Source organism: Danio rerio, chromosome 8, assembly GCF_049306965.1.
Source record: "Danio rerio strain Tuebingen ecotype United States chromosome 8, GRCz12tu, whole genome shotgun sequence".
Taxonomy (NCBI): Eukaryota; Metazoa; Chordata; class Actinopteri; order Cypriniformes; family Danionidae; genus Danio; species Danio rerio.
The window spans coordinates 34,470,528-34,495,223 of record NC_133183.1 but is presented as its reverse complement, the minus strand read 5'-3'; the positions used below and the strand labels follow the sequence as shown (position 1 = coordinate 34,495,223).

The following is a 24,696-nucleotide window of genomic DNA, read 5'->3' as shown; positions in this document are numbered from 1 at the left end:
TGCTAATAACTTCATTAGGACACCTTTAAAGGTGATATTATCTTTATTTAGATTTTTTTGAACACTCAGATTCCAGAATGTCAAATTGTTGTCAAAAGATCTTGGGTCAAAAATATTGAGTCAGCCAAATATTGTCTTATCCTAACAAACATGTGATGCATAAATGTTAATTAATGTTAAAAAAAAACCTGACACTTATTTTTGTTGTCCTGGATCACATTTATAAAATGGAATTAATCAGTTCTTAACCTAAATTCACTGGACAATTGCACAATTCTGTGGGATAAATCAATATTATCCTGGGGATAAATTAAGAACCAAAAAAATATTTTATTACAGAAATGTTTAACAAAACCTCTTTAATATTTTGTTAATTTCAATGAATTATTGTTTAGATTCATAATTTCCTGGTTTCTCCTTCATTTTCAGTTTCATTAGCTCCGCGGGAAGGAGGAACAATTCAAAGATCTGTCTGCTAGGTCATGAAGGGGCAACTGCAGTCTAGAAAGGTACAGAGAGGTCACTGTCATGGACAGAATGCCATGACCTTCTGCTGTCTATCAAATATAGCTAGAAGCAGAAACACCAAATTGAACAGAGGCAGACAAGACTCAAGAAACTGAAAGAGTCCATAGATGTCGAGTCTCCAGACTACTGCAATGGCTGTAGGAGGATTCTCAAGGGTCTAACTAGGGGCAATGGGGGTATTTATGATGAGTGGTGCGAGGGCCAAAAGCCGTGGGAGAGAATGAGGGCAGTGGAGCACAAGTTAATGAGTGACACAGAGGAACTCCAAAAGAATAAAAGAAGGAGCTGCGAAAGTGGTAGATGAAAAGAGGACCAAGCCTGAGATATTTACACTGCTGTTTTATTTATGTTTATGAGGAAGACATCCATAAGGGGCTGTCACATACTTTTATTTTGTTGATTTAAGTTACATTCATCTTTTTACACCTCCCACCTCCTACTTCCCATGACTTTGAACTTTGTAATAATATAATTCATTAACAAATGTATTTTAACAGTTATTGGTCATCACAAACTGGTTAGGTATCCCATATCCAAACTGTATACTTTTATCCTAGTAATAGAAATAACAATACTAGAAGTCTAAACAATTTCAATGGTGACATAAATTATGGTTTGTTGGCCTAACACAAAGCTATGTGGCTTCAGCTGACTTGTAAAATAGTGCACAAGTTCTACAGCCCATTTTCATGGTGTTTTGCATCCTTTTTAAAGCTTTAAGCTCCCCATTTTGTTCAACCAGAAGAAAACGTTCATGCTAGTAAGCTTTAACTCAAGAGCTTAAGCTAAAACTGAAAAATTCAAGTTAAAATTGAGGGAAACAAAATAAATATTTAAAAGGAAAAATGCTAAACATGAATAATAGTATTTACACAATTTTAAAAATGTCTTCAAATGCTATGAGAACAATAAAGCAATCATGTCTTGTTTACCTTCAAAATCCACATCTCCGACAAGACGAGATTTACCAGTGACTGGATCCTGCATGCGGTTTATGCCGACATCAATAACTGCAGCTCCTTCTTTTACCATATCTGCCGTTATTAAGTGAGGCACACCTGATGACAAATTAATTACAATCATCAAGCAGCTGTTCAGAAAGACACTTTCTTGAAGGAAAACAATACTATTATTTTCTTATTCAAACATATTTAAAGTAAGCATGAATAATGTTTAAAGTCTGCATAACCAAATGTTGCTGAGACTTTTATTTCAGTATTTTGATTCGCAAAGCCAAAACAGAAAAGGTTGGGACAGTGTGAAAAACATTTTTAAATTTACTTTGACTTGTATTTCATTGCAGAAAATCCAACAAACATTATTTAATGTGTTCCTCGTGATTTAAAAGGGTTTGAAATTAAACAGGTATTCCAATTTTGGCTCTTGCAACACATTTCAAAAAAAGTTGGAACAGTAAAGCATTTACCACTTTGTAATGTTGCTATTCCTTTTCACAACACTAAAAAGACATTTAGTAACTAAATACACCAAGTGATCAAGTGTTTCAGATGTAATTTTGTCCCATTGCTCCTGCAAACAAGTTTTAAGGTGGGCAACAGTATGGGGTCTTCGTTCTCGCATTTTGCACTTTAAAACGTGCCACACATCCTCTACTGGAGACAGATCGGGACAGCAGGCAGTACCTGTATCTGTGCATGTGCAGAATGTGGTGAATTATCTTGTTGAAATATGCATGGGGGTTCCCTGGAAAAAAGGCAACATATTGTGCTCCAAAATTTCTGTACTTTTTAGCATTAATATTGCCATCACAGAATTTTTTTTCAGAGAACATTTTCACTGGTATTTGTGGATGTTGTTGTACTTGACAAAGGTTTGCCTATGTAGTCCTGAGCCCATGTGGTGATATCACATATAGATGAACGATGATTCCTGATGCAGTGTCGTCTGAGAGATCGGAGATCACGGTAGTTCAGCTAAGGATTGTGCCCTTGTCCTTTATGCACTGAAACTCCTTCCTTGAATCTTTTAATATGTTATGGACTGTTAAAGATAAAATATCCAAATGTGTACCTATCTTTCTTTGTGGAAAATTGTTTTTAAACATTTCAATCATTTTCTCACATATTTGTTGGCAAACTAGCAATCCACGGCCCATCTATGCTTCTAAAGAACGAGAACTTTCTTGAATGCTGCTTTTGTACCAAATAATAATTACAATCACCTGTTGACATCACCTGTTTCAAATCACATCATTATTTAACCAATTTACCTAATTACCAGCCCTAAATCGCTCCTTTCTTAAGCTGCGGTCACACTAGAATTTAAGCTTGCAAAATTTTGTCATGCAGCGCTGCGAAAAGGGGTGGGATTAAACAAGCTTATTAGACATTTAAAAAAGCGAGCGACTGCTTCATGTTTTAAATTTCTGTCCAGAGAGGTCATGTTTTGATCCTCGATTGGTCTCCATAATCAAGTAATGCGATTTCGCAGGTCAGAGTTCACCAAGTTTAAACTTTGCCCCGCAGCAACCTGCGAAACTTGACGCATGGCCCTGCGTTTCTGGTCTAACGCATTTGCGTGTGTATGAATGGAAGTCTATGGGAGGAAAAGCCCAGTGTGACCGCAGCTTCACTTAACAACTGAAACAGAATATTGAGTAGGAGGTGTGGCTTTCATTTGCCTATCATTCCCTTATAGCAAACTAACTGTAAGAGACGGTGTTAATATGCAATTGCTATGACAGCCCTTAGGTTGATGTCAACAGTAAAACCACCACTGCAAATGCATAAGCAAATAGGCACACTTTCATTGAAGATAACCAAAACAAACAGTAGATTAACTTTCACTGATTACTTATTCATTTTAAAATATAGCGAATCAAGTTAGTAAAAATAAGCATCAAAAATTAGGATTTCAAGCAGACTTTAGACAAACTCAAATTACATGTCAACTTATGGAAAAATAATATGTTTTAAATGTGTTTCATGAACAAAATCTTAATAAGGAAGAATATAGTCAGTTAGTCATTATTAGAAAGTGAACATTAGCGAAATGCAGTTATTAAAATGCAACTGCTGACCAATCAGAATCAAGTATTCTAGGGAGCCATGTAATAATAGAGAAAAACAAAATGCCTGACCTGCAGCTGCAATCACGATATCAGCCAGCCTGGCGAGTTCTTTCAGCCGTGGTAAAGGAGTGCATCTATGAGCCATTATAACAGTGGCATCACCTGGGAAATACAATACACATTGTCAAATGTATGAGTTTACACAATCAGTGAATGTATAGCAGACTTTATGTTGATACAATCACATAATGTAAGTCATAACCAGCGCCAGATGGAATCTGCGGAAGTTTTTTGCTATTTCTGCTGAGAATTTTGGTAAAAATCTGTGGATATCTGCGGAATTATTTTAGAAGTATCATAACTAAAACCTTAATATGTAAAATAAAAAGTAATACTTTCTTAACTTTTATTTAATGTTTAAATTGCAAATCCAATTAGATGCACTTTATTTGGTAAACAAAGCAAGTCTCTCATATAATATATCCAGTAAAAGTCAAAAAATACTACTATACAAACTGCATTGTGCATAAATCAGATAAACATTTTCATATTAGGTCAATAATAGTACTGTAATTAATTAAAAAACTCAATAAATATAGATTTAGACACATTTACTCAAGCAAATAAACAGAATTAATGATGGGCTAAAAATCTGCAGAAATCTGCGGAAGTCTGCGGAAAATCTGCGGAATGCTGCGCGCCCAGATTCTGTGTGGGCCTAGTCATAACTCTGAATTGTCAATATACATGTATTAATCAGCTAATTACCAGTGCACTCAGTAAACTTTAGATGTAGCAATTTATGTACTGTAAATTAGCTTTTGTGTACTCAGTCTGTTTTATGTTTCGAAGATCTAAGTGCAAAAAGAATTTAGTTTTTGCTCCATAATAAAGATGTTATTCAGAAATAAGACATCAATAACTCTAATCGACATCCAGATTTTACATCCATAGACTCATTTATTTCAAGCCACTTGATTTGAGACATATTTTCCCAAAAAAATTTAAAGGTGGGTGGTTCGTGCCCAACGGCTAGATGATGAAATTAAACAGCAAAAATTCCAAGAATGTGCAACAGCACATAAAGCAAAAGGTGTCAAATGTGTCTAATCACAGGGCTCATTCTGCACAAGCATCGGATGTAGTAAATAAAATGGCAGGAACATTAATTATAATGTGAAGCTCACCGCTGTCACGGGACCTCAAGATTATACATATTTCCCTAAAATGTTTCTTCACGTAACCGCAAATTCACTTTTATAACTGTGAAAGGCTATGAGTCACACACCAAAAAATGTAAGCAAAATCAGGGCAGCTTCTATCATTGAACAAGGAATTTTTACATGTTAGAGCAAACCTACTATTAAAATGATTGATTTCACAACTCAATTTAAGCATGTCTTGCGTTGCACAAACCTAATCGCAACTTTGGATCTAAATACAAGTTTTCCTGTCCTAACAATTATACACTTCCAGAATGAGGAAAGAACTGGTCTCTTCCTTTCCTTTGTTCCAAGAAGCATTACAAATGTATTTTTTATAAAAATTTATTAAAAACTTTCTGAGTCCTGAGCATGTTTCTGGAGATATGCCAATGCCAGCGATGACGCAAGAACTTAAGAAAGAAAGAAAGAAAGAAAGAAAGAAAGAAAGAAAGAAAGAAAGAAAGAAAGAAAGAAAGAAAGAAAGAAAGAAAGAAAGAAAGAAAGAAAGAAAGAAAGAAAGAAAGGATTTACTTTTAAGATATATATAATTTTATAATTTGCACAGATGTAAAATACATATATATTAATAGATTTCAGCACTTTTAATAATTTGATATTATGCCAAATAATAATCATAAAATATCTCTTTTGTTTGAACATATAAGTGTGCATTATAATGGATTTTAAACATTAAAAATACTCCTTTTTTACATTTTATTTTTACATAGAGAAGCATGAAAATGGTTTCAGTAGATTTCCATTTATACAATGAGTTGGTGATAACAGGTAACAGTCAACATTGATCTTTGATAGTATTGATGTAACTGCTTGCATCACCAGCGCCTACATGCAAGGTTTATTCTGTGAATCTGTAATTCACAATCGTCTCACTCCCCTTCAACAAACAGTGTGACTGGGTTGTTGCTTTATTGATTGGAATTCTGAAAATGGACCTTTTGAAAACATGTTCCAATGAAAAAAAAATTTAAATGAATACATTTGTTTTTCAAATAATCATCTGTTCGCAGTAAAGCCTTGTTCTTCCAAACCAAACACTGTTGATAACTAGTCTTAAAGTCTAACATTACAAAAATGTCACTGCAAGGTTTATTTCTTTTGTTTAGTTTTTGTTTTTCTTGCAGTTTCCTTTCAATTCATGTATTTATGGGTGTAATAACACACATGGTTTTCACATTCTGTGCAAGGACCACTGTCTTATAAATCAACCATAATTTCTCAGCAGTGTGTAAATATGAAAAAAACATATAGATACATTTAAATGTTACCATGTCTTTAACTTGTTACTACTGCATTTAACCATTTTTAATATTATTATTATTATTAAAGAGCCCATATTATGGGTTTTTGAAAATTCCCCTCCATGTAGTGTGTAACACAGCTCTAAGTGAAGTGAAGTATCCAGCTAAGGCTTAAATCTGTAAGAATACAGTGTTTAAAACGGTTGATTCATCTATAAAAGAGTCGACTCATAGTGCTTCAAACGAGTCGCCTTGATACCGATTCATTTGGTGTTTCGCCATGACGTACGAACGAAAACAAGTTATTCACGTGCACGCGCAAACCCGGAAGATTTCAAACCTGAGGCCCCGCCCTCTGACGCAGAAACCCAGACACACACACACACACACACACACACCCACAAACACACACACAAACATGCCGGTCGATTGAAGTCACACTGCAGATGGATATTATATTGAGTCTCTACCCAAAGATGAAACATCAGCATTATAACCAAGCAGTTGGAAACTACTGGAAACTGCATGCTACAAAGAATACTTCATCTGCGTTTGTTAAAAGAAGGATCAGTAAAGAGTAACTTACTGATGGACGTCAGGACGGGTTTCCATTTCTCAAGTGTAAGTACGTGCGGTTAAAGTTGTTGCCTCGTTGACACTAGCTTGCAAATGTATTTGTATTTGTGATTTGTTACTTGTAACCGGTTGTACTGTATCCGGTTAACTGGCTATATTCTCTTATCGCGTGCAAAGTCACGTTAAAAACGCGACGCGTGCTGCTTTGTTTATGGAGCTCCGTGGTAGAGTTCTGCAATAAATTTCCGAATAAATCGCGGGAGCGGTCGGTAACGGGTTTAATTTGGGACGGGAGCGGGCTGTCTAGCAATATCACGGATATTGCTATGCGAATGAGAAAGAGAGAGTCTGCTTGGTGCTTGTGTGTGTGTGTGTTAGTGCGCACGCGCGCGCGTATGAGAGAGAGAGAGAGAGAGAGAGAGAGAGAGCGAGCGAGAGCGAGCTTTGTGTGCTTGGTGCGGTGTGTGTGTTTATACAGACATCTTGGCTGTCTGGACTGTATAGCTGGGTGACTTTTGGTTGTGTTCTCCCCCGCTCTAGCGGGATCGGGCGCGGCGGGCAGAAAACGGAGCGGGTTCTCAGGCTAAAACCTGGCGGGTGCGGGCGGAAGCGGGAGCATTGTCATCCGGAGGTGTGTGTGTTTTTGTGTGTGTGTGGGAGCTAAAATCAACGCCTACACTATCGAGCGTGTATGAACTGTGATTACTTTTTATATTGCTGATTAGCTATTGGCCATTTCACTCTCTGACTGAAGGCAGTCGACCAATCGCAACAGGCTGTCATTGGTCCAATCAGCGCAGATTAGCTTCGCGCTAAGGAGGGGTTTGGGAACAAATGAATCACTGGACGATTCATACAGGAGTCGCTGGGATAATTAGGTAAAAATAAATGCAGATTATAAGACCATAAAAGTGTTTTTTGACCTTGCATGCATATTAGACTGTTGTTGGAGACCCTTACAACCAAGATATGACCCTATTTCATGTATAATATGGGCTCTTTAATACTATTCATAATAATAATAATAATAATCTATGAAATTTAAAAAATAGAACTGTTAAATAGACAATAATCACACCTCCAGATCGTTCATGCTTTCTATCTGAATGCAGCAGCATTGCAATAGGCATCCCAACATTCTTGGAGCGTCCAACAACGAGCACATTTTTTCCAACAGTTTCAAGTCCTATACAAAAAAAAAAAGATAAAATTTCAGTAAACATTAATAATTCAATTGTACAAATTGCCCATGGCACGGAAAAATCATCAAAAGACAGATAAAATTGCAGAAGTATATTTTCAAACCTTTTAAGTAATACAAACTGACACTGGATACCATTGTTACATCTGCTGCTGACCGTTGTAATCATAGACAACCCAATCAAATCTCTGCTGGGGACGCAATACGAGAGCTCTGAGAAACTGTATTCACCCTTCGAAGAACATGTGAAAGTTGTCCCATACCTGTTCTTCTGATGATTTCCCACACTGCCGCAGCTGTAGCTGGTATCATACACCTCTGGTCCAAGCAGAGTTTCCCGATGTTTACAATGTGGAATCCATCGACGTCCTTTTCTGGGGCGACAGCATTGCATATGGCTCTCTCATTGATGTGCTCTGACATTCAAAATATAAAGTCACTTTTACAAACCTGAACCATAGACACACCAGCTAAAGTGATTAACATGAATGCATATTTTAAGTTCCAATGCAACAAGATTCCAACGACAAGCAATATGACAGTCTTCATCAAACATAATGCAACACAACACTAACAATTAAATACTAGACATTAATTTAAATATCAGCCACTGCACTCCCAACAGAATGTTAAGGATTAAAATCTAATAAATACATATTAAACCAGTTTAACATCATTAAAAGGACATGGGCTGAGTACTGATGCTGTTGGTTTGCATTGACTTTCCTTTTCAAACTGTTCGCTAGTTGTTTTATTTTCGAGACCTGAGGTAAACTATCTGCTGCTGCCTTCAGCATCGTAATACATGATAATGATGATATAATGAGGTGATAATTGAGACAATAGTCTCGTTATTAATCAGGGGTCACCACAGCAGAATGAACCACCAACTAATCCATCATATGGTTTACACAGCAGATGCCCTATATTCACCTATACCGCGGGGGAAACTAGAGCACCTGGAGGAAACTCACACCAACATGGGGAGAACTTGCAAACTCCACACAGAAATGCCAACTGACTAGCCGGGCTCGAACCAGTGACCTTCAGCAAGTCAGAATTATTAGCCCCCCTGAATTATTTGACCCCCTGAATTATTAGACCCCCTGTTTATTTTTTGCCCTAATTTCTGTTACCGGAGAGCAGATTTTTTTCAACACATTTCTAAACATAATAGTTTTAATAACTCATCTCTAATAATGAATTTATTTTTATCTTTGCCATGATTACAGTAAATAGTATTTGACTAGATGTTTTTTCAAGACACTTCTATACAGCTTAAAGTGACATTTAAAGGCTTAACTAGGTTAATTAGGTTAACTAGGCAAGTTAGGGTAATTAGGCAAGTTATTGTATAAAGATATATAATAGCTTATATATATATGTATCACCAAAATTATTGATATCATAGCCATGTGTGGCAAGATAAATCAGTATATTGATTATTGTGACAGGCCTAAACACAACACACAGGCCTTAACTATATACACAATTTAGATTTAGCTTGTTTCACTAAATGTATTAAAGACCTTAACACTGAATGACCCCGGTCCTTTCCTACAAAGCATTTTAAAATTTAGACAATATTTACAAGTAATTACTAAACAAAATATAATTTGCCATTTTGCACTTTTATTCAATAGTATAGAATATTACCTGGAAGAGGAAGTTGGACCAGCAAGCCACTAATGTTTCTGTCTCTGTTGAATTTATCAATCAGCTCCAGCATCTCCTCCTGAGATACAGATGACGGCCTGAAGATTGTGCTGCTTGACATGCCTTTTAAACAAGTCAAGTTTCAACAAAAGATTAGTGAAAACATGCTCTTGCTTCACTTTGTCTATTTTACACCACCAAAATAAACTTTAGTTCACATAAAAATATATCATCTTTACTTGCCCTCAGGTCTTTACAAACTCATAAGAACTCATTTGTTCATCTTAATGTAACTAACTGTAAATCTTTGTGAGACTTATGGACTCCTTTCACATTTTCAGGGTCCTCAGAAATAAAAATTGTACAATAGAAACTAATTAACTTCTGTTAGTGCTGAATGGAAGATAATGTCAATTGTCAATCTATTTAGTATTCATATTTTCAACAATAGCAGAAATAAATGTTAGATTGCATCACCATAGCTTCCCAAAGCAGTAAAATATCCAAAAACACTCCAGACAAAGGAGAGAATGATGTTTTTTAAAATAACCATAATAAAATAAAGCACATGACTTAAAAATCAGGTTTCAGAAGATGACTTCTGCAATGAGACTTTGCATCACATTTAAATTAATTCCTTTTATTCAGAATTTTAAATAATTGAACCCAGCAACTACAATATATAAATAATTTCACAGTACTGTCTAATTACAAATTTGAATTTTTTCCAATATTCTTACACATAAAATTATGTCTATTTCTAGTAGACATCTAGTCTAAATATTTTTAAATCAATAAGCATTTACTTGAGAAGCAAAATGAAATAAAAAGTTGTTGTTGTTGTTGTTGTTGTTGTTGTTTCTGGGAATCTGATTAAAATGAGGTGAAGTTTATGGTTTAAACAACAAATATCTGCAAGTTATCTCAAAAATATCTGAAGTAGCAGATATAGGTTCTTGTTTATATCATAAACACTTTTTTCTAGTCACATTTCTAAGAAAACAATAATTAATTCTGTTGATTTGAAGTCATATCTTGGCTTAAAACATGTTCGTTCATATATATATATATATATATATATATATATATATATATATATATATATATATATATATATATATATATATATATACACACACACACACACACACACACACACACACACACACACACACACATACATATACATACATATACATATATATATATATATATATATATATATATATATATATATATATATATATATATAATTTTTTTTTTTTTTTTTTTTGCCACGAATGCATTATTGAATGCATTGACCTAATGCATTTAAGACTTTGCTCTGATTTGTGGAAGTTTGCTTACACCCACAGTTGAGCACCAACGCTGTACACATTAAACAAGTGGAAGTTCATTGACTTTGTGTTTTGCTCACCCAGCAGTGAAGCCGTTCTGGTTTTGTTTCTCACGTAAGTGTGACTGGCGTGATCATCTCCCACCAGGATGACACTCAAATGGGGTCTTCTGTTGCCTTCAGCCACTAACTTTGCTATATCACTCTGGACTTCTTTATGAATTTGACGAGCAAGTTCTGCCCCTGAGACCACAGTGGCAACATGTCTATGTGGACAAACAAAACATATCGCGTTAGACATATGAACGAAGTATCCAGTTCATTAAAAACAGTTGAAATATATGATGCTAAGTAAAATTCATTTAAATGACAGTGTCTGTTACTCCCACAGGGTGGCGGAATATTCAAGTGCACAAAATATATTTGTTATACCCATCGACCTTCTGAAAAAAACTGACGTTATATGTCGTTTGCTATTATGCTCATATGCATACACGTTTAGGATGATATGATGTTTACGTCAGAAAACACGCGTGTTTGGCATATAAATGCATGCATTTATAAACCTTTGTTTTATTTGTAACCTGGGGGAGAATTCTGTTCAAACCTTTTCAGTGACTGACAAAAAGAGCTTCTCCGGTTGACCGTTTTCAGGTTAATCCATCGCTTTGGTCGTCGACAATATGTAAAACATGACATTAATGTCTGTATTCTGGTATAGTTCACCGTTAATGCACCGGGAGCTGCCATAGTAACTGATCACCTGCTCGTCCTGCAGCTCGCGCGTTTTGACGCGTCACTCACAACGACAACAAAATCACTTCCGGTTGTGTCTAAAAACATCTAAAAGGACTCCGAAACAAAACGTACACGCTGATTTCTACGTGTCATGAACTACGACACAAAAATAATAATTTAATTAATACTTGTTAATCAAACCTGCACGAAATTACATGAAATAGGATGTAAAAGCCGGCGCAGATCTTAATAAAATCAGAGCGGACGAAATGTCGGACTTAAGATATAAAGATCATCTATACGTTTTTTTTATTTTGTTATTAATTTAAATAACATCTGAACACATTCTAGACATTTATTCACTCAAAATAGATTTAAATCTTTTGTGCCCTAAATTATTTATTTAATTCTTATTTATATATGCAAAAAAAAAAAAAAAAAATATATATATATATATATATATATATATATATATATATATATATATATATATATATATATATATATATAATTACTATTTATTGTTATTATTATTAGTAGTAGTAGTAATAGTAGTAGTAATAGTAGTAGTAGTAGTATTAATTTATTCATTCATTTTATTTTCGGCTTAGTCCCTTAATAATCCAGCGTTGCCACAGCTGAATGACTCGACAACTAATCCAGCACATTTTTACGCAGTGAATGCCCTTCTAGCCGCAACCCACAACCCCTCTGGGAAAATTATTATTATTATTATTATTATTATTATTATTATTATTATTATTTGTCATCAGATTATGTATTAATTATAATTAGGCTACAAATAGTTTTTTCAAAAATATTTTCAGATTTTATATTAATGTAAAATTTGAAAAAATGTGTTTTAAAAATCTAAAATTGTTTAAAACATCAAAAACCAGAAATACACTTTAATAATAATAATAATAATAATAGTAAGGACAAATTGAGAAAAAAAAAATCACATCTATATTTGCATAGCCGTGCATAATTTGCAGAGTTGTTTGTTTCTGTAAATCTAAACTATTTAAGAATGCAATTCTGCTAAATTATTTTAAATATTTAGGCCTAACTAGTTTGTTTTAAATAATTGTTATTTTTAGACTTCCATCCAATTTATATTGTAAGGTTGGAAATGTATATATAACATACAATAATAATATATAGTAATAAATTTAGCAATATATTTTGATATGTGAAGGTTAAAATTAAATATATTTCTGATTTGAAAAATATGCTCTGTAAAGCCTCTAAGCAACAAAATATATTTAGCATATTTACAATTAAGTTAGATAAAATGTATTTTTATGACTAAGACCTGTGTCTTGAGTTGCCAACTCAGGATTCATTATGCAAATCCCCATTGACCTTGGTTTGGACTTCCAATCCTGCTCCCAGATACATATTATCCAAAATACTTACTATCCAAAAGCTTAGCTGCAACCATAAAATACACCTGAATCAGTTAATGAAGCTTTTCGGATCATTTCAAAATACGAAGGTATAGGCTACAGAAGAAGCAGTATAAGCTTTGTAGGAAAGTGAGTCACCATGCAGGTTGAATATGAAAAGATCCTCTGTCTCTTTATTGTGTTTATCCTGTTTTCCATGTGTGTAGAATTAAACCTGTTTCTCTATAGCTTTCTTAACCCCCTCCCAGTGTCATTGATGGGTCCCCTGTGTATACAGTGAGAAGACTGCTAGACTCAGGTGCAGAGGGCATGGGTTCAGAGATTGTTGCATGTGTTGGAGAGATGTGGGGTCCCAAAGGGATATTCTGGATCAGGCATTGATGAGGGAGTAACACCACTGCCAATCACATCCAGCTTTGAGACTATCCAGTGATCCTCCTCCTAATCCTAGTGGGAGGACACTGCATCTGTATTTCTGTGTTATGTGCTGTGCTCCTTTGTTTATCATGTCTTTGTCTTGCCTCCCTCATTTTCCATTAGTCTTCTGGCATTGGTCATTTTCTCCTCATTTGCTGCTCTAATTTCCCTTGTGTGTGGTGTTTATGCTTCCAGCATTTAGTTGACTTTTTGATGGTTTTGTCCATTTTTCTTTTGAGTTTGACTACAGGTCTCTCTGTTCCTGCCTTGCTCTGCCTCCTGCACCTGTCCTTCTTGAGCGTCTGTTTTGGTTACCTGTTCTGGTTCTGTTTTGTTTTCTTGCTGGGTCAACATCCTGTCCCAGGCATGCTAGAGCCATAAACAACAAGGACAGAATATAAAACAGTCAATTTTCCATTTACAAGCACAACACCACGAAAATAAAATAAACTTAGATATTTTTAGCAAGTCTTGTTATTGTACACTGCTGTCACGTCATTCTATCTCTTAAATAAATTGAACCTAAAAATATTTTCATGAAACCCTTGCAAGACAGATTCTATGAAACAATAATCCTTTTCATTTTGCTGTGTACAGATTCATACAGCTGTTTGTTTATTTGTTTATTTATTTATTTATTTATTTATTTATTTATTTATCTAGCTATTTATTTATTTTATAAGCTTGCATGCAGCTTGCACTATTGTACTACAGTGTGTACTACACAAGTCATGTCAGTGTTTTGGACATCAAATGCTGTGTTTTTGTTAAGCTCTCTAGCTCTTTAGTATGCAGCCCTTGTTCTCTATGCACGGGCTTCACCAGGGCGTTTTCTAAGAGAACACTATAGAAATGGAGGGATGGGGGCCAAGCTTTTTTCAATATGACCCACTTGGGTTTCACCAGCCTCCAGTTGGGTTTATTCATGCAGACAAAGTTAATATAATATGTTTGTTTCATTCACACTTTTGGTTAATTGGAATTCATCTTAAAATGCAACACTGTTCAGTTTAAAATTGTAAACTTGGGTGCCAACAACTCACATTCTTTAAAATATATTTTTGTATGTGTGTGAGAAAGGAAAATCTAATAAAGATTTAGAACCACACAAGGAAGAGTAAATGATTAGTAGAAGATTTTCATCTTTGGGTGTATTCTCTATTTCTTTAAACCACACAAAACTTCTTGTCCCGATTAAGAAGAGAGTAGCCAATTATTTTAGCATTTTGTACAAAAACTATAAAACATCCATCCAAAACAATAAAATCTGTTGCCTGAGACTATTTTGGACATGTCAAATAATCATTATAAAACAAATCTGTCCACCCATTGTTTTTAGTTTAGTCACTGGGACGAGGTTTCATTTTTTGTTCTTGTTCCAACTTAATTCCACACATTTTAAAGTTTTTGAAGATTTCTATTTTCAGACTATAATTTAAGTAAATGTCTTTGAATTAATAGGCTATTGGGTTCAAATGCATCATGTAGGAAATAATAAACTGCATACTTGGCAACTTTTAGTGGGTGGGTGGCGGGGGGTATAAGAAACAATGAGTATAAATAGCCTTCTTGCAAATAAAAAAAAAATATGTCAAAACTTTGTGTGATAGAAATCTCAAACACATGAGGTAACTTACCTTTTAAACTGACGTATCTAACCAATAACTTTCATTATTATATAAAACACAAATGTTACCAAGAAAACAGCGGTGACCCCCAGAAGACCCGTGTTGCCAACTATCCCTCACAAACACGCCATGTTTGCATATTTGTAAACAAACAAAGTCATGTGCTGCACTGACGGTTCGTTAAACTTCGGCATGCAGCGTGCGTCAGCGTGCGCGCGCCCGGAGAGCAAAGGGTTAACAGCAGCGTGAGAATTGTGCCAGTCTTCACTACACTTCATTCAAACGCACATACCACGCCCTCGAACGTAGTTGCAGGGGCTTGACCAATTAGAAAGAAAGAATTTTGTCGTAGATATCTGCCGATGGTCAGATGACTAAAAAAAAACTATTTAAAACTCTAATGAGCAACCTGATACAGGTTCACACACTTTCCTAGCACCTCTCGTGAAGGATTAACACGCTACACTTCCTTGGTCATTTCACTTTGGCAAAAGAATAAAGAAACCGTTTTAAAGCCCTGAACATTATGGTAGAAAAATCATTGAAAATTGCACTTTGCTTCTTATGTGTTATCCTGTGCCATTCATTCAGTGCCTTTGCAGCTGCACCAGACGAGAGCGCGCCTTTAAATGGTAAGTTTAAAGTACTAACGCTATATCTACTGTATGTTTGCTAGCTAATTAATTACTGTTTAAATGTGCCAAGTGTTTAGTTTAATTTGTAAAGGTTTTCATTCATATGTGTATGTATTTTTATGTCTTTTGTTGACAGTCATTCTCTTCATAGACAATAGCGAAGAGTAACTGATGTTTCGTTTAAACTGTGAGAAACACGCAAAGTCTAATTGTATTAAAATGATTATCTGAATGAACCTGTCAATGAAAACACGCACAAAAAAAATGAATGAGTTCAAAGTTAAAATGTCCGCTTTCCTGACGTGTCGGCGACTCGCTGATGTAAAACCCGGACAATCCACTTTGTTTCGGATGTTCCTTTTAAAGGGACGTCCAAATAAATCCACGTTTTATCAAGGATCTGCAGTGCCGCGTTGTCGGCTTCAGTGACTGAATGTGTGCTGGAAAGCTTTAGGCTGCTCTGTATGAGGGGATTTTTAAAATTAGACTTTTTAAATAAACGTTTGAGGAAGTTTAAACGTTAGAATTTCTTTGACGTGGAGCAAATGTGACATGCGTAAACGTCTGTTTATGTGTTTTTGCAACGTTTATGCGTCTCAACCCATGTTTTTAATATTTATTTGCTGCTCAAAGTTTTTTCGTTTTTGAATTGCGGACATTAACGTTTATTGGACATTAAATTTGCTTGTGCCATCAGCTGATAAGTCGTCTTAAAGCGGTACGTAGTTCACTCAAAATTAAAATAATTTTTAAATTTAACTTTAAATTAAATAAATATACTCTCTTTAGAAAGCTAAAACCTGTAATATTTGATTTCCATAGTATTTGTTATTCCTACTATGAAAGTTAATTGTTACTGTTTGTCTGCTTTCTTCAAACTATATTTTATGTTCAATAGAACAAAAAGGTTTTAAAAAGCAAATCGCCATATAAGAGTTTCTGAAGGATCACGTGACACAACGCTGGTTGCTAAATTCAGCTTTGTGTTGCAGGATTTTTATTACAACATTTCTGTAAAGAAACAGTAACTTCAAATTTATTAACAATATTACTATTTTTAATATATTTTTTATCAAACAAATACAGCCTTGTGAGCCAAAGGGCTTTAAATGTCTCATACCAACCACACAAGACTTCATCTGTCCTTATACATTACTCTGGTAAATCCCTACAAAGACACAAAGGCTTACAAATTATACTCTGAAAGGTTATGATTATAAATTCCCACCATAGCTTACTTCTAACTGGTTATGATGACGTAACTGCAGTCTTGCTTGGGTTAATAAGTTGTGTATGAAACTCTTTGAAACTGTTTATAAACTCCCAATCCCAAATAATTCCCAATCAAAGACTATATTTGGCATTCCACTACTGCTAAACTCATTTGTTCAAAAACAAACTCTGCATACCCCTCTGTCTACACTGGCCTGATTGTTCAAGCTAGTCATTAAAACGAGATGTTGTCACAAGGCTTATAATAGACTGAAGCTCAACGCCTTGTAAAACAATTAAGCATTTGTAGAAATATTAAAACCGATTAACCAACAAAATTCTGTAGTATTACTTTGGATATTTGCATAAATTCCACTAATATTTGTTTGCTTTTTGTTTCGTTCTAGAAGATGCAGAGAATTTCTTCCCAACAGATTCAGCGGTACTTCATGACAAAATCAGCTACAACATGCGGAAGTCCTTGGATCTCGATGACGGAGCATGTTACCTTCAACCGGGGAAAAAGGAAAGCATTGTGGCGTGTGGGTTCAATGCTACACTTAGAACAATTCTAATCATCCACGGTTGGACGGTGAGATTTTAAGAAAAATCATGTGCCCAATTATTATTTTTTTCATTATTTTGGCTCATCCTTTAATATAATGTAGTTAGACATACTGTATGATGATGTTCAATTCCAATTATCAAAAAAAAAAAAAAAAAAAAAAACAACAATATCGATATCATGGGAACTTTATAGTTATGTGAAATATTTGGTTATGTATCTTTGAGTTACTTTTAAGAATATTCAGATTGATGTGTATTGCAGTGTGCAGTGGTGTTCATCACTTCACCTAATGATTGAAGACAAAAACAAATATTTTAATTGTTAACCTGGCCTCCAACATTATACAATTCACTCTACATTTTGTGACTATTATTAGGTCTTTTGTTAGTTAACTCTATATGGTAAAGTTCTACATAAGGTTAAATTAATTAAGGTCTATAAATTGACAATCAGATAAGCATTTATTAATATTAGCTAATGACTCTCTCTTATTTAACTTCCTAAACTCTGTGTACATAGTACCGGGTCAATGACATCATTTACTACTGCATTCTTTAAAGTTTTAAGGGTCCGTACTGGCCCAATACCCCTTAAGTGGTTCTGTTCTCTGATCAGTTGGAATAGAATAACTTTTGCATAGATTATGATAGACATTTTTCTTCCTATGATTACTGACATGTGCAAGAACCATTAAAATAAATTACAGCAACATAGACCACACAGAACCTAAAAGGTACACTTTCAAATTTCAGTTTGCAAAAAAAAAAAAAACGCTTTCAAGGTTTATTCTAACACGGGCAACTTGTACAATTATTTTAATCACTTTCAACAGTGTTTTATAAAAATTCAAAGGCTTTTCTTTAAAATGATACACTTGTGCATTTACACCTATGCATGTGGATTTGGAAAGCTTTTAAATTTTGTTTGTTTGCAAAATCCAGGCGGAAAGCCCAAAATAGCCCATTGATGCATTAAAATCAAAACTCTTTATCATTTTACTAAATGGAGTTATTAACCTTTGAAATTCTTTTTGTTTGTTTTTTTATAACAAACTTAAACATTCAAATACTGCAAAATATGGTTATTTCTCACTGTTATTTTGAATGGTTTTAGTATTTCATATCATCCTTTTACGATTTTAATTGGATTAAAACCTTTATTAACTCAGGACATGTACAAAACACTAAATATTCTTTGGTTGTTATGCTTTTTAAAGTAATCTTTTGTCACTATCATGAGAAAACCAAATATAAAGACAAAAGCTTCATCAATTAAACAACTTCTAAAAAAAATTTATTTGAACCTAAACATAACAATGTACTCCCTTCAAAAAACCCTCTTCACTGTAGCAATGCATTTACAATTCGGATGTAAAGCAAATATTGCATTTTGGCACGTGATTGCTGGAAGTCAATGGGTGTGGTGTCTTTCACAGATGAGTGGGATGTTTGAGAGCTGGATGCACAAACTGGTGGCTGCTGTTCAGAGACGAGAGTCCGAGGCCAATGTGGTGGTGGTGGATTGGCTGGGCCTTGCTAACCAGCTTTACCCTGATGCCGTCAACCACACTCGTCGGGTTGGGCAAAGCATAGCTACACTTTTGGACTGGCTCCAGGTATGTCTATATTGTACATCCCGCTGGGTGTGTTTGTTTTTCTCTGTGCTTTTTTTTGAGAGAACTGGCAACCGTAAAGACTGCTTGTGGCCAATTTTATTGGTTCTTTGTTGGTATTATTCATCTTTTCTTAGGAGAGCAGATGTCCTGTTGAAGTACAATTTGTCTTTTCCAGATGGATTTGTTTTGTTTTGTTGTTTGATGTCGGGAGTTTGCTGAAGGCATTATGGGTATTTCTATGGAACCATAATTATTCATTCACTGTAGCTGATTTCTTTTTAGAGTGTGAAGCACTTTTTGAGGGGGGAAAAAGCCAGTAGTGTAATTGAGCAGCTGAGCGTAATAAATCCCCCACAGATGCCCATGGATGCCCCAGCTGGCATTGAACATGGTACAGCAGTGATGTGCATAAAGCATAATGTTTATTTATTTCTTAACTCTCAAAACTGATCTCATCAGTCTCGTGGGATTCCAAAAATTCCCAGAGGTTTCCCTTCATATAAATAGTCTATTCTAGAACATTTGTCGAATATTTTTATTATGTGGATCTTTTTTTTTTTTAATTTTATTTTATTATTATTTTTTAAAAAGCTTTTCCAGTTGGATTCATGCAATATTCATGTTTTTTTATTTTTAACATTTCACCTTGGCTTTACTAGTTAGTAAGAAAAAAACAATAGGTAAATCATTTTTTTAATTTCACATTGTTTACTAATAAATTGAATAATATAATGATTATAGAATATAATTTAAGACATATTAACATATGTCATATTAGTCTTATAATATTAATTATCATAATAATTTTTGTTTTATTTTTTTTAGGAAGAAGAGCAGCTCCAGCTCGAGAATGTGCACATAATCGGATACAGTCTTGGGGCTCACGTTGCTGGATATGCTGGGACTTTTGTAAATGGAATTATTGGCCGTATAACAGGTCAGATGTCCATTTCTTAAAGCGTTTTGTAACGAAGGACTTGAGTCGCTCACCATTTTGCACACATTGAGGCCACATCTAAATATGTATCCATCTTTGAACAGGTTTAGACCCAGCTGGCCCCATGTTTGAGGGAGCAGATTCCTACAATAAACTCTCTCCTGACGATGCAGATTTTGTCGACGTCCTGCACACATACACACGTGGAGCTTTGGGTGTCAGTATTGGGATCCAGGAGCCAATTGGCCACATTGACATCTATCCCAATGGTGGCGACGTTCAGCCTGGCTGCACTTTTGGAGAGTTTCTGTCCGCTGCTTCTGGAAGTAAGTGCTTCAACTTTTTTGTTGCTTTGGCACTTTTCATCTTTACCAACGTACTTAATGTGTTTTGTCACCACAGATTTCATGGAAGCCATGAAGTGCGAACATGAGAGGGCTGTTCATCTTTTTGTGGATTCCCTCATGAACAAAGACCATGTGAGCTATGCTTTTCAATGTACCGGCCCTGATCGCTTTAAGAAGGGCATTTGTCTGAGCTGCCGGAAGAACCGCTGCAACAGCATTGGATACAATGCCAAGAAAATGCGTAAGCGGAGAAACAGCAAGATGTACCTGAAAACTCGTGCTGACACGCCTTTTGGTGGTAAGTAATTTGAACGGCTTTTTGTTTCAAAGTCACACGCAGTAATGATGAGTCACTAAAAATGTTCTTTGTTGCCATGCTCTACAGGTTACCACTATCAGATGAAGATGCATGTGTTCGACAGGAAGAACGCAGAGAATGCAGATCCCACTTTCTATGTCAAACTTTATGGATCTTATAATGATAGCAGTAATCTCATTGTTGATGTGTAAGTAAATCATGATTAAAGTTCTATTTCTGAAGTAGTCCTTAATTAAAGAATTGGTTCACTTAAATTACATTTGTAAATCATTCACCCTGATGTTTCAATTCCCTGAGATCTGAATTCACCTTTGGAACATAAATTTAGATATTTTAGATTCAATCGGGGAGCTCAACAGACCGCAACTGTCCAGACATGTTCAGAGAACAGAAAGACTTTCTTTGACCAAAAAGATCAAATCTTTCATGTCAGATTGTGTATGCTATATAGGCTGTACACTTGCGTGTGACACCATAAGTTCTATTGAAGATACGTGTTGTTAACGCACTAGTAATAGTAAACTTACCCAATAGTAAATGCATTCTGACAAGGAAGGAAAAAAGATTGGTGAACAGCTCATGAAGTCACTGTGAGGGGTAGGGTTGGGGGCGGGGTTAGGTGTGCGCATTAAAAGTGTCCCATGCAGCTTTGCTTGTTTCTGCAGCCAGACTCTTCTCACTTGACTTGGGCCAAAGACTGTAGTCTTTGAACTACTCAAACGCCCACAAATTTGTAAACCGAGTCGCTGTTATTTCTGGAGGAGACTCCATCATGACCAAGTTGTGGATTACTTCAGAAGACCAGTGCGATCAGATGATCATTACCCAGAGGATGATAATGTGTAACATGACCATAAATGAGGTTGTGTCAGGATCTCCTTGCTTTGAGTGCCTGCAAAGATGGCATCCGAGTAAAATGGCTTACCCTAAAGGGTCTTTGCTTGGACTCAAGTCCCAAACTTGATTATAGAAGACTCTGGACTTAACTTGGACTTGTCTGACTGGGCTCTGGATTTGACTAGGATCCTAAATGCAAAGACCAGAGACTTGCTTCTCTTGCAGAACTATGACTTGGTCCCAGCTCTGGTTTTCACAGCGTTTTGCTGTGTTCTCAGAGCTTCACATGGTTCCAGTTGAATTCCTGAAGTCACGTGGTGTGTTTTACACTGGTCCTTTTTCTAAGCATTCAAACTCTCTGGACTGTTGCTCACTGTGGAGGATAAGAGAGCCCTTAAAATGTCTTTGGTTTTGAACAATCAGAGGTTTGGAACTGTCATGATTCACCCTCATGTAATGTTAATTTTTAGGTGAACTAATCCTTTTGCAACCTTCTATATAGGGTATTTTGAAAATGAATGTAACTTCAGCAAGATTAAAACTGTTTTGTTTTATTCACAGTACCGAAGGAATTGGTTTAAACCTCACAAACACGTTTCTGGTCTTTACTGAAGAGGACATCGGTGAGTTGCTCAAAATCTCACTTCGCTGGGAAGGACCTTCTGATTCTTGGACATCCGCGATAAAACACTTGGGGTCCTCGTTCTTTTCATGGTCGAGTGCAGCAAGCCAAAAGATTCTAGAGGTTCGGAGGATCAGAGTCAAAGCAGGAGAAACGCAAAAGAAGTGAGTGTCTCCTTGGCATTTATCGCTTGAGTTTGTAAATTGACCTTCGTTGTTTATTAATGCCATGTTGCATTCACAGGTTCACTTTCTGTGCTGAAGAGACTGAGATCTCGCCAGGAGAAGAGATTATGTTTGTTAAATGCCGGGACGGCTGGGAAGTAAAACCCAGGAAACGGTATGTATACATGCATGTTCTACCATTCACATTTTTGTGCACGTCAAATGCAACAACAAACCAGGGTCACGGTAGACTCCCCTTAAAACGGTTAAATGTAGTAATTTGCCACTTTTTATTTAAAGTTGTGTGTTTAGCTTTCATGATTCACTTAAATATGCTATAAATAACCATACCATCCCATCCACTCAATAGCTCAAACCGGTCACTTCTGAAATTGGTGCATATTAATGCGTACTAATAGTATTAATACAAATTAAATCAAGTAAGAATGCCAGTTTTAGTTTTTTTTTTTTTTTCTTCCCATTCCTGCACAAGTGTGTGTGCACAGATAATAATGAATGAGCAGATGAATAACAAATGAAGTTTTGTTTTGAGTTGGGAGGTGGATGCCTGATGTTTACCAATTAACTATGATGACAGACATTGGCTCAGGCGTTTTTAGAATAATAATGTAAGAATGCATGTAAGAAGCTGAACTTTTGAGACCAATTTGCCGGTTAGACCAGTTATCTGATTACATGAGCCTTTGCCTTTTAAGTTTATTGAGAAATTTATTCCATCTTTTGTAGTTCTTGTTTTGGGATTGGATCATTTTCTAAATGCACATTTTTAGCTCTTTGTGATCTTAATGTGGGCTAGAGTTTCTTAGTTTGACTGCAGATAAATGAATGAACGAATTTAGAGTAGTTTCTCAGCCACATTTAAATGCTCCAAACTGTCTACCTTGTTATATTCATTTTTAGTATCGGTTTAATTTAGGTAGTGATTCTCCCTATAAAGATGGCAGTTGCACATGTACTAAAGCAGTACATGTTCTAAATCAGTGTACTCAAACTCAATTCGTAGAGGACCGCAGCGCTGCATGGTTTTGCTCCAACCACCTCAAACTCGCGCCTGCTTAATAGTTCTAGTAGTTTTGAACACCTTGATTAGTGGAATCCGCTGTGTTTGATTAGGGTTGGAGCAAAACTGTGCAGAGCTGTGGCTTTCTAGGAATTGAGTTTGAGACCCGATCTAAAGCAGGGGTGTCCAAACTTTGTCCTGGAGGGCCAGTGTCCTACAAAGTTTAGCTCCATTTTGCCTCAAAATAATGTCAGGACGTTTCCAGAAAGCCTAGTATGAACTTGATTAGCCAGTCCAGGTGTGTTTGATTGGGGTTGGAACTAAATGCAGGATACTGGCCCACTAGGACCAAGTTTGAACACCCCTGTTTTAAAGTAACTAAACTACGTTCCTAATTCTACCCAATACTTAAACCAAAATACTACCTTAACTATCAATAAGCTGTAAAATAGGAGTTTTTTTTTAAACTGGAAGTCATAGTTAATGGTTTGTTAATAGAAAGAGAGCTGTATCTTACTGTAAAATGATTATATTTAATAATTTGCCCTTGATTTTAATTATATTTACAGATTGCACTACTGAGAGAAAGCACTGTTACCCCGGGACTCATGACGGTGCAGGGCCTGAGCACTTTTTTGTTTTGGTACACGTTTGGTGGAAATGCACCATGGTTTTTTTTTTTTTTTTGGGTGGATAGAAGTCAACTCATGCTGCTCAAATGTCCAGCTCTGATGGGTGATGGATGGTTACTGGACTTGCTCAGGGCATTGTTTTTTCTACCATTGAACTGTTCTGGATTGATTGAGATTACATATTTTGTCTTTTGATACTGTTTGTACATTTTCCGTTGTCAGAAACTGTTTGCGGATCGCCGACTCCTCCTTAACAACATGTTTGTTATATATTTTTGTACGTTTTTAATTTATGAAGGAAAGCACTGTTAAACCTAGCTTATTTATCAATCTAATACACACCTTGTACCAAGGCATAAATTAATTCTCTCCCATGTTACCTGCCGACCACTTTTACATGTCTGTCTGTGGATTTCAATAGGAAGAAGGATTTTATATGAATTCACAGTATTATTTAAGGTCGGAAGAATGGAGAGCTGTTCTGTCTTCATAGAATTGTTGTACATTTTGTGTCTTATGTTTTATGTAAATAATGTGTATATAAAACTGATAAATTTGTAATAAAATTATTGTAGGTTGAGTTGTGTGAGTGTGTTCATGATTTCAGTTCTTAAGAACAAATTTGGTGTTTGCTTGGTTTCATTTTTGTAAAAAAACTTGCTTTTGTGTAGCTATGAATTCATAGAATTTTATGAATTAAAGTTGGTCTCTGCAAAGGAAGTGATTGTAAAAAATGACTTTGCAGCTTCAGTTGGTAAATCAGCTTATTACAAACCGGTATGACTGACTGACTTCCAAGAAAC

General features: G+C 35.5%; 2 protein-coding genes across 19 annotated transcripts in view; one reads left to right on the top strand and one right to left on the bottom strand.

The window, feature by feature from the left end:
- Positions 1–15,100, bottom strand: part of mthfd2l (methylenetetrahydrofolate dehydrogenase (NADP+ dependent) 2 like) — an 85,160-nt gene extending 70,060 nt beyond the window's left edge. For 4 of the 18 annotated variants that reach the window (XM_073909144.1, XM_073909143.1, XM_073909140.1 and 1 more), the window contains exons 1-8: positions 14,994–15,100; positions 13,078–13,725; positions 10,874–11,058; positions 9,457–9,579; positions 8,064–8,216; positions 7,678–7,785; positions 3,629–3,721; positions 1,461–1,586 (exon numbers count right to left, since the gene is read on the bottom strand). In XM_073909144.1, the coding sequence (XP_073765245.1) occupies positions 1,461–1,586; positions 3,629–3,721; positions 7,678–7,785; positions 8,064–8,216; positions 9,457–9,577 (601 nt within the window). In that variant the 5' untranslated portion in view covers positions 9,578–9,579; positions 10,874–11,058; positions 13,078–13,725; positions 14,994–15,100. 18 annotated transcript variants of the gene reach the window in all.
- A 303-nt stretch (positions 15,101–15,403) lies between these two features.
- Positions 15,404–24,473, top strand: lipg (lipase, endothelial). The gene is given in 10 exon segments (NM_200128.1): positions 15,404–15,616; positions 17,239–17,423; positions 18,835–19,014; positions 19,840–19,951; positions 20,056–20,277; positions 20,354–20,596; positions 20,684–20,804; positions 22,016–22,240; positions 22,320–22,415; positions 23,831–24,473. Coding segments are annotated over 10 exon segments (1,503 nt in total). The 5' UTR covers positions 15,404–15,510; the 3' UTR covers positions 23,844–24,473.
- The last annotated feature ends 223 nt before the right edge of the window (positions 24,474–24,696 follow it).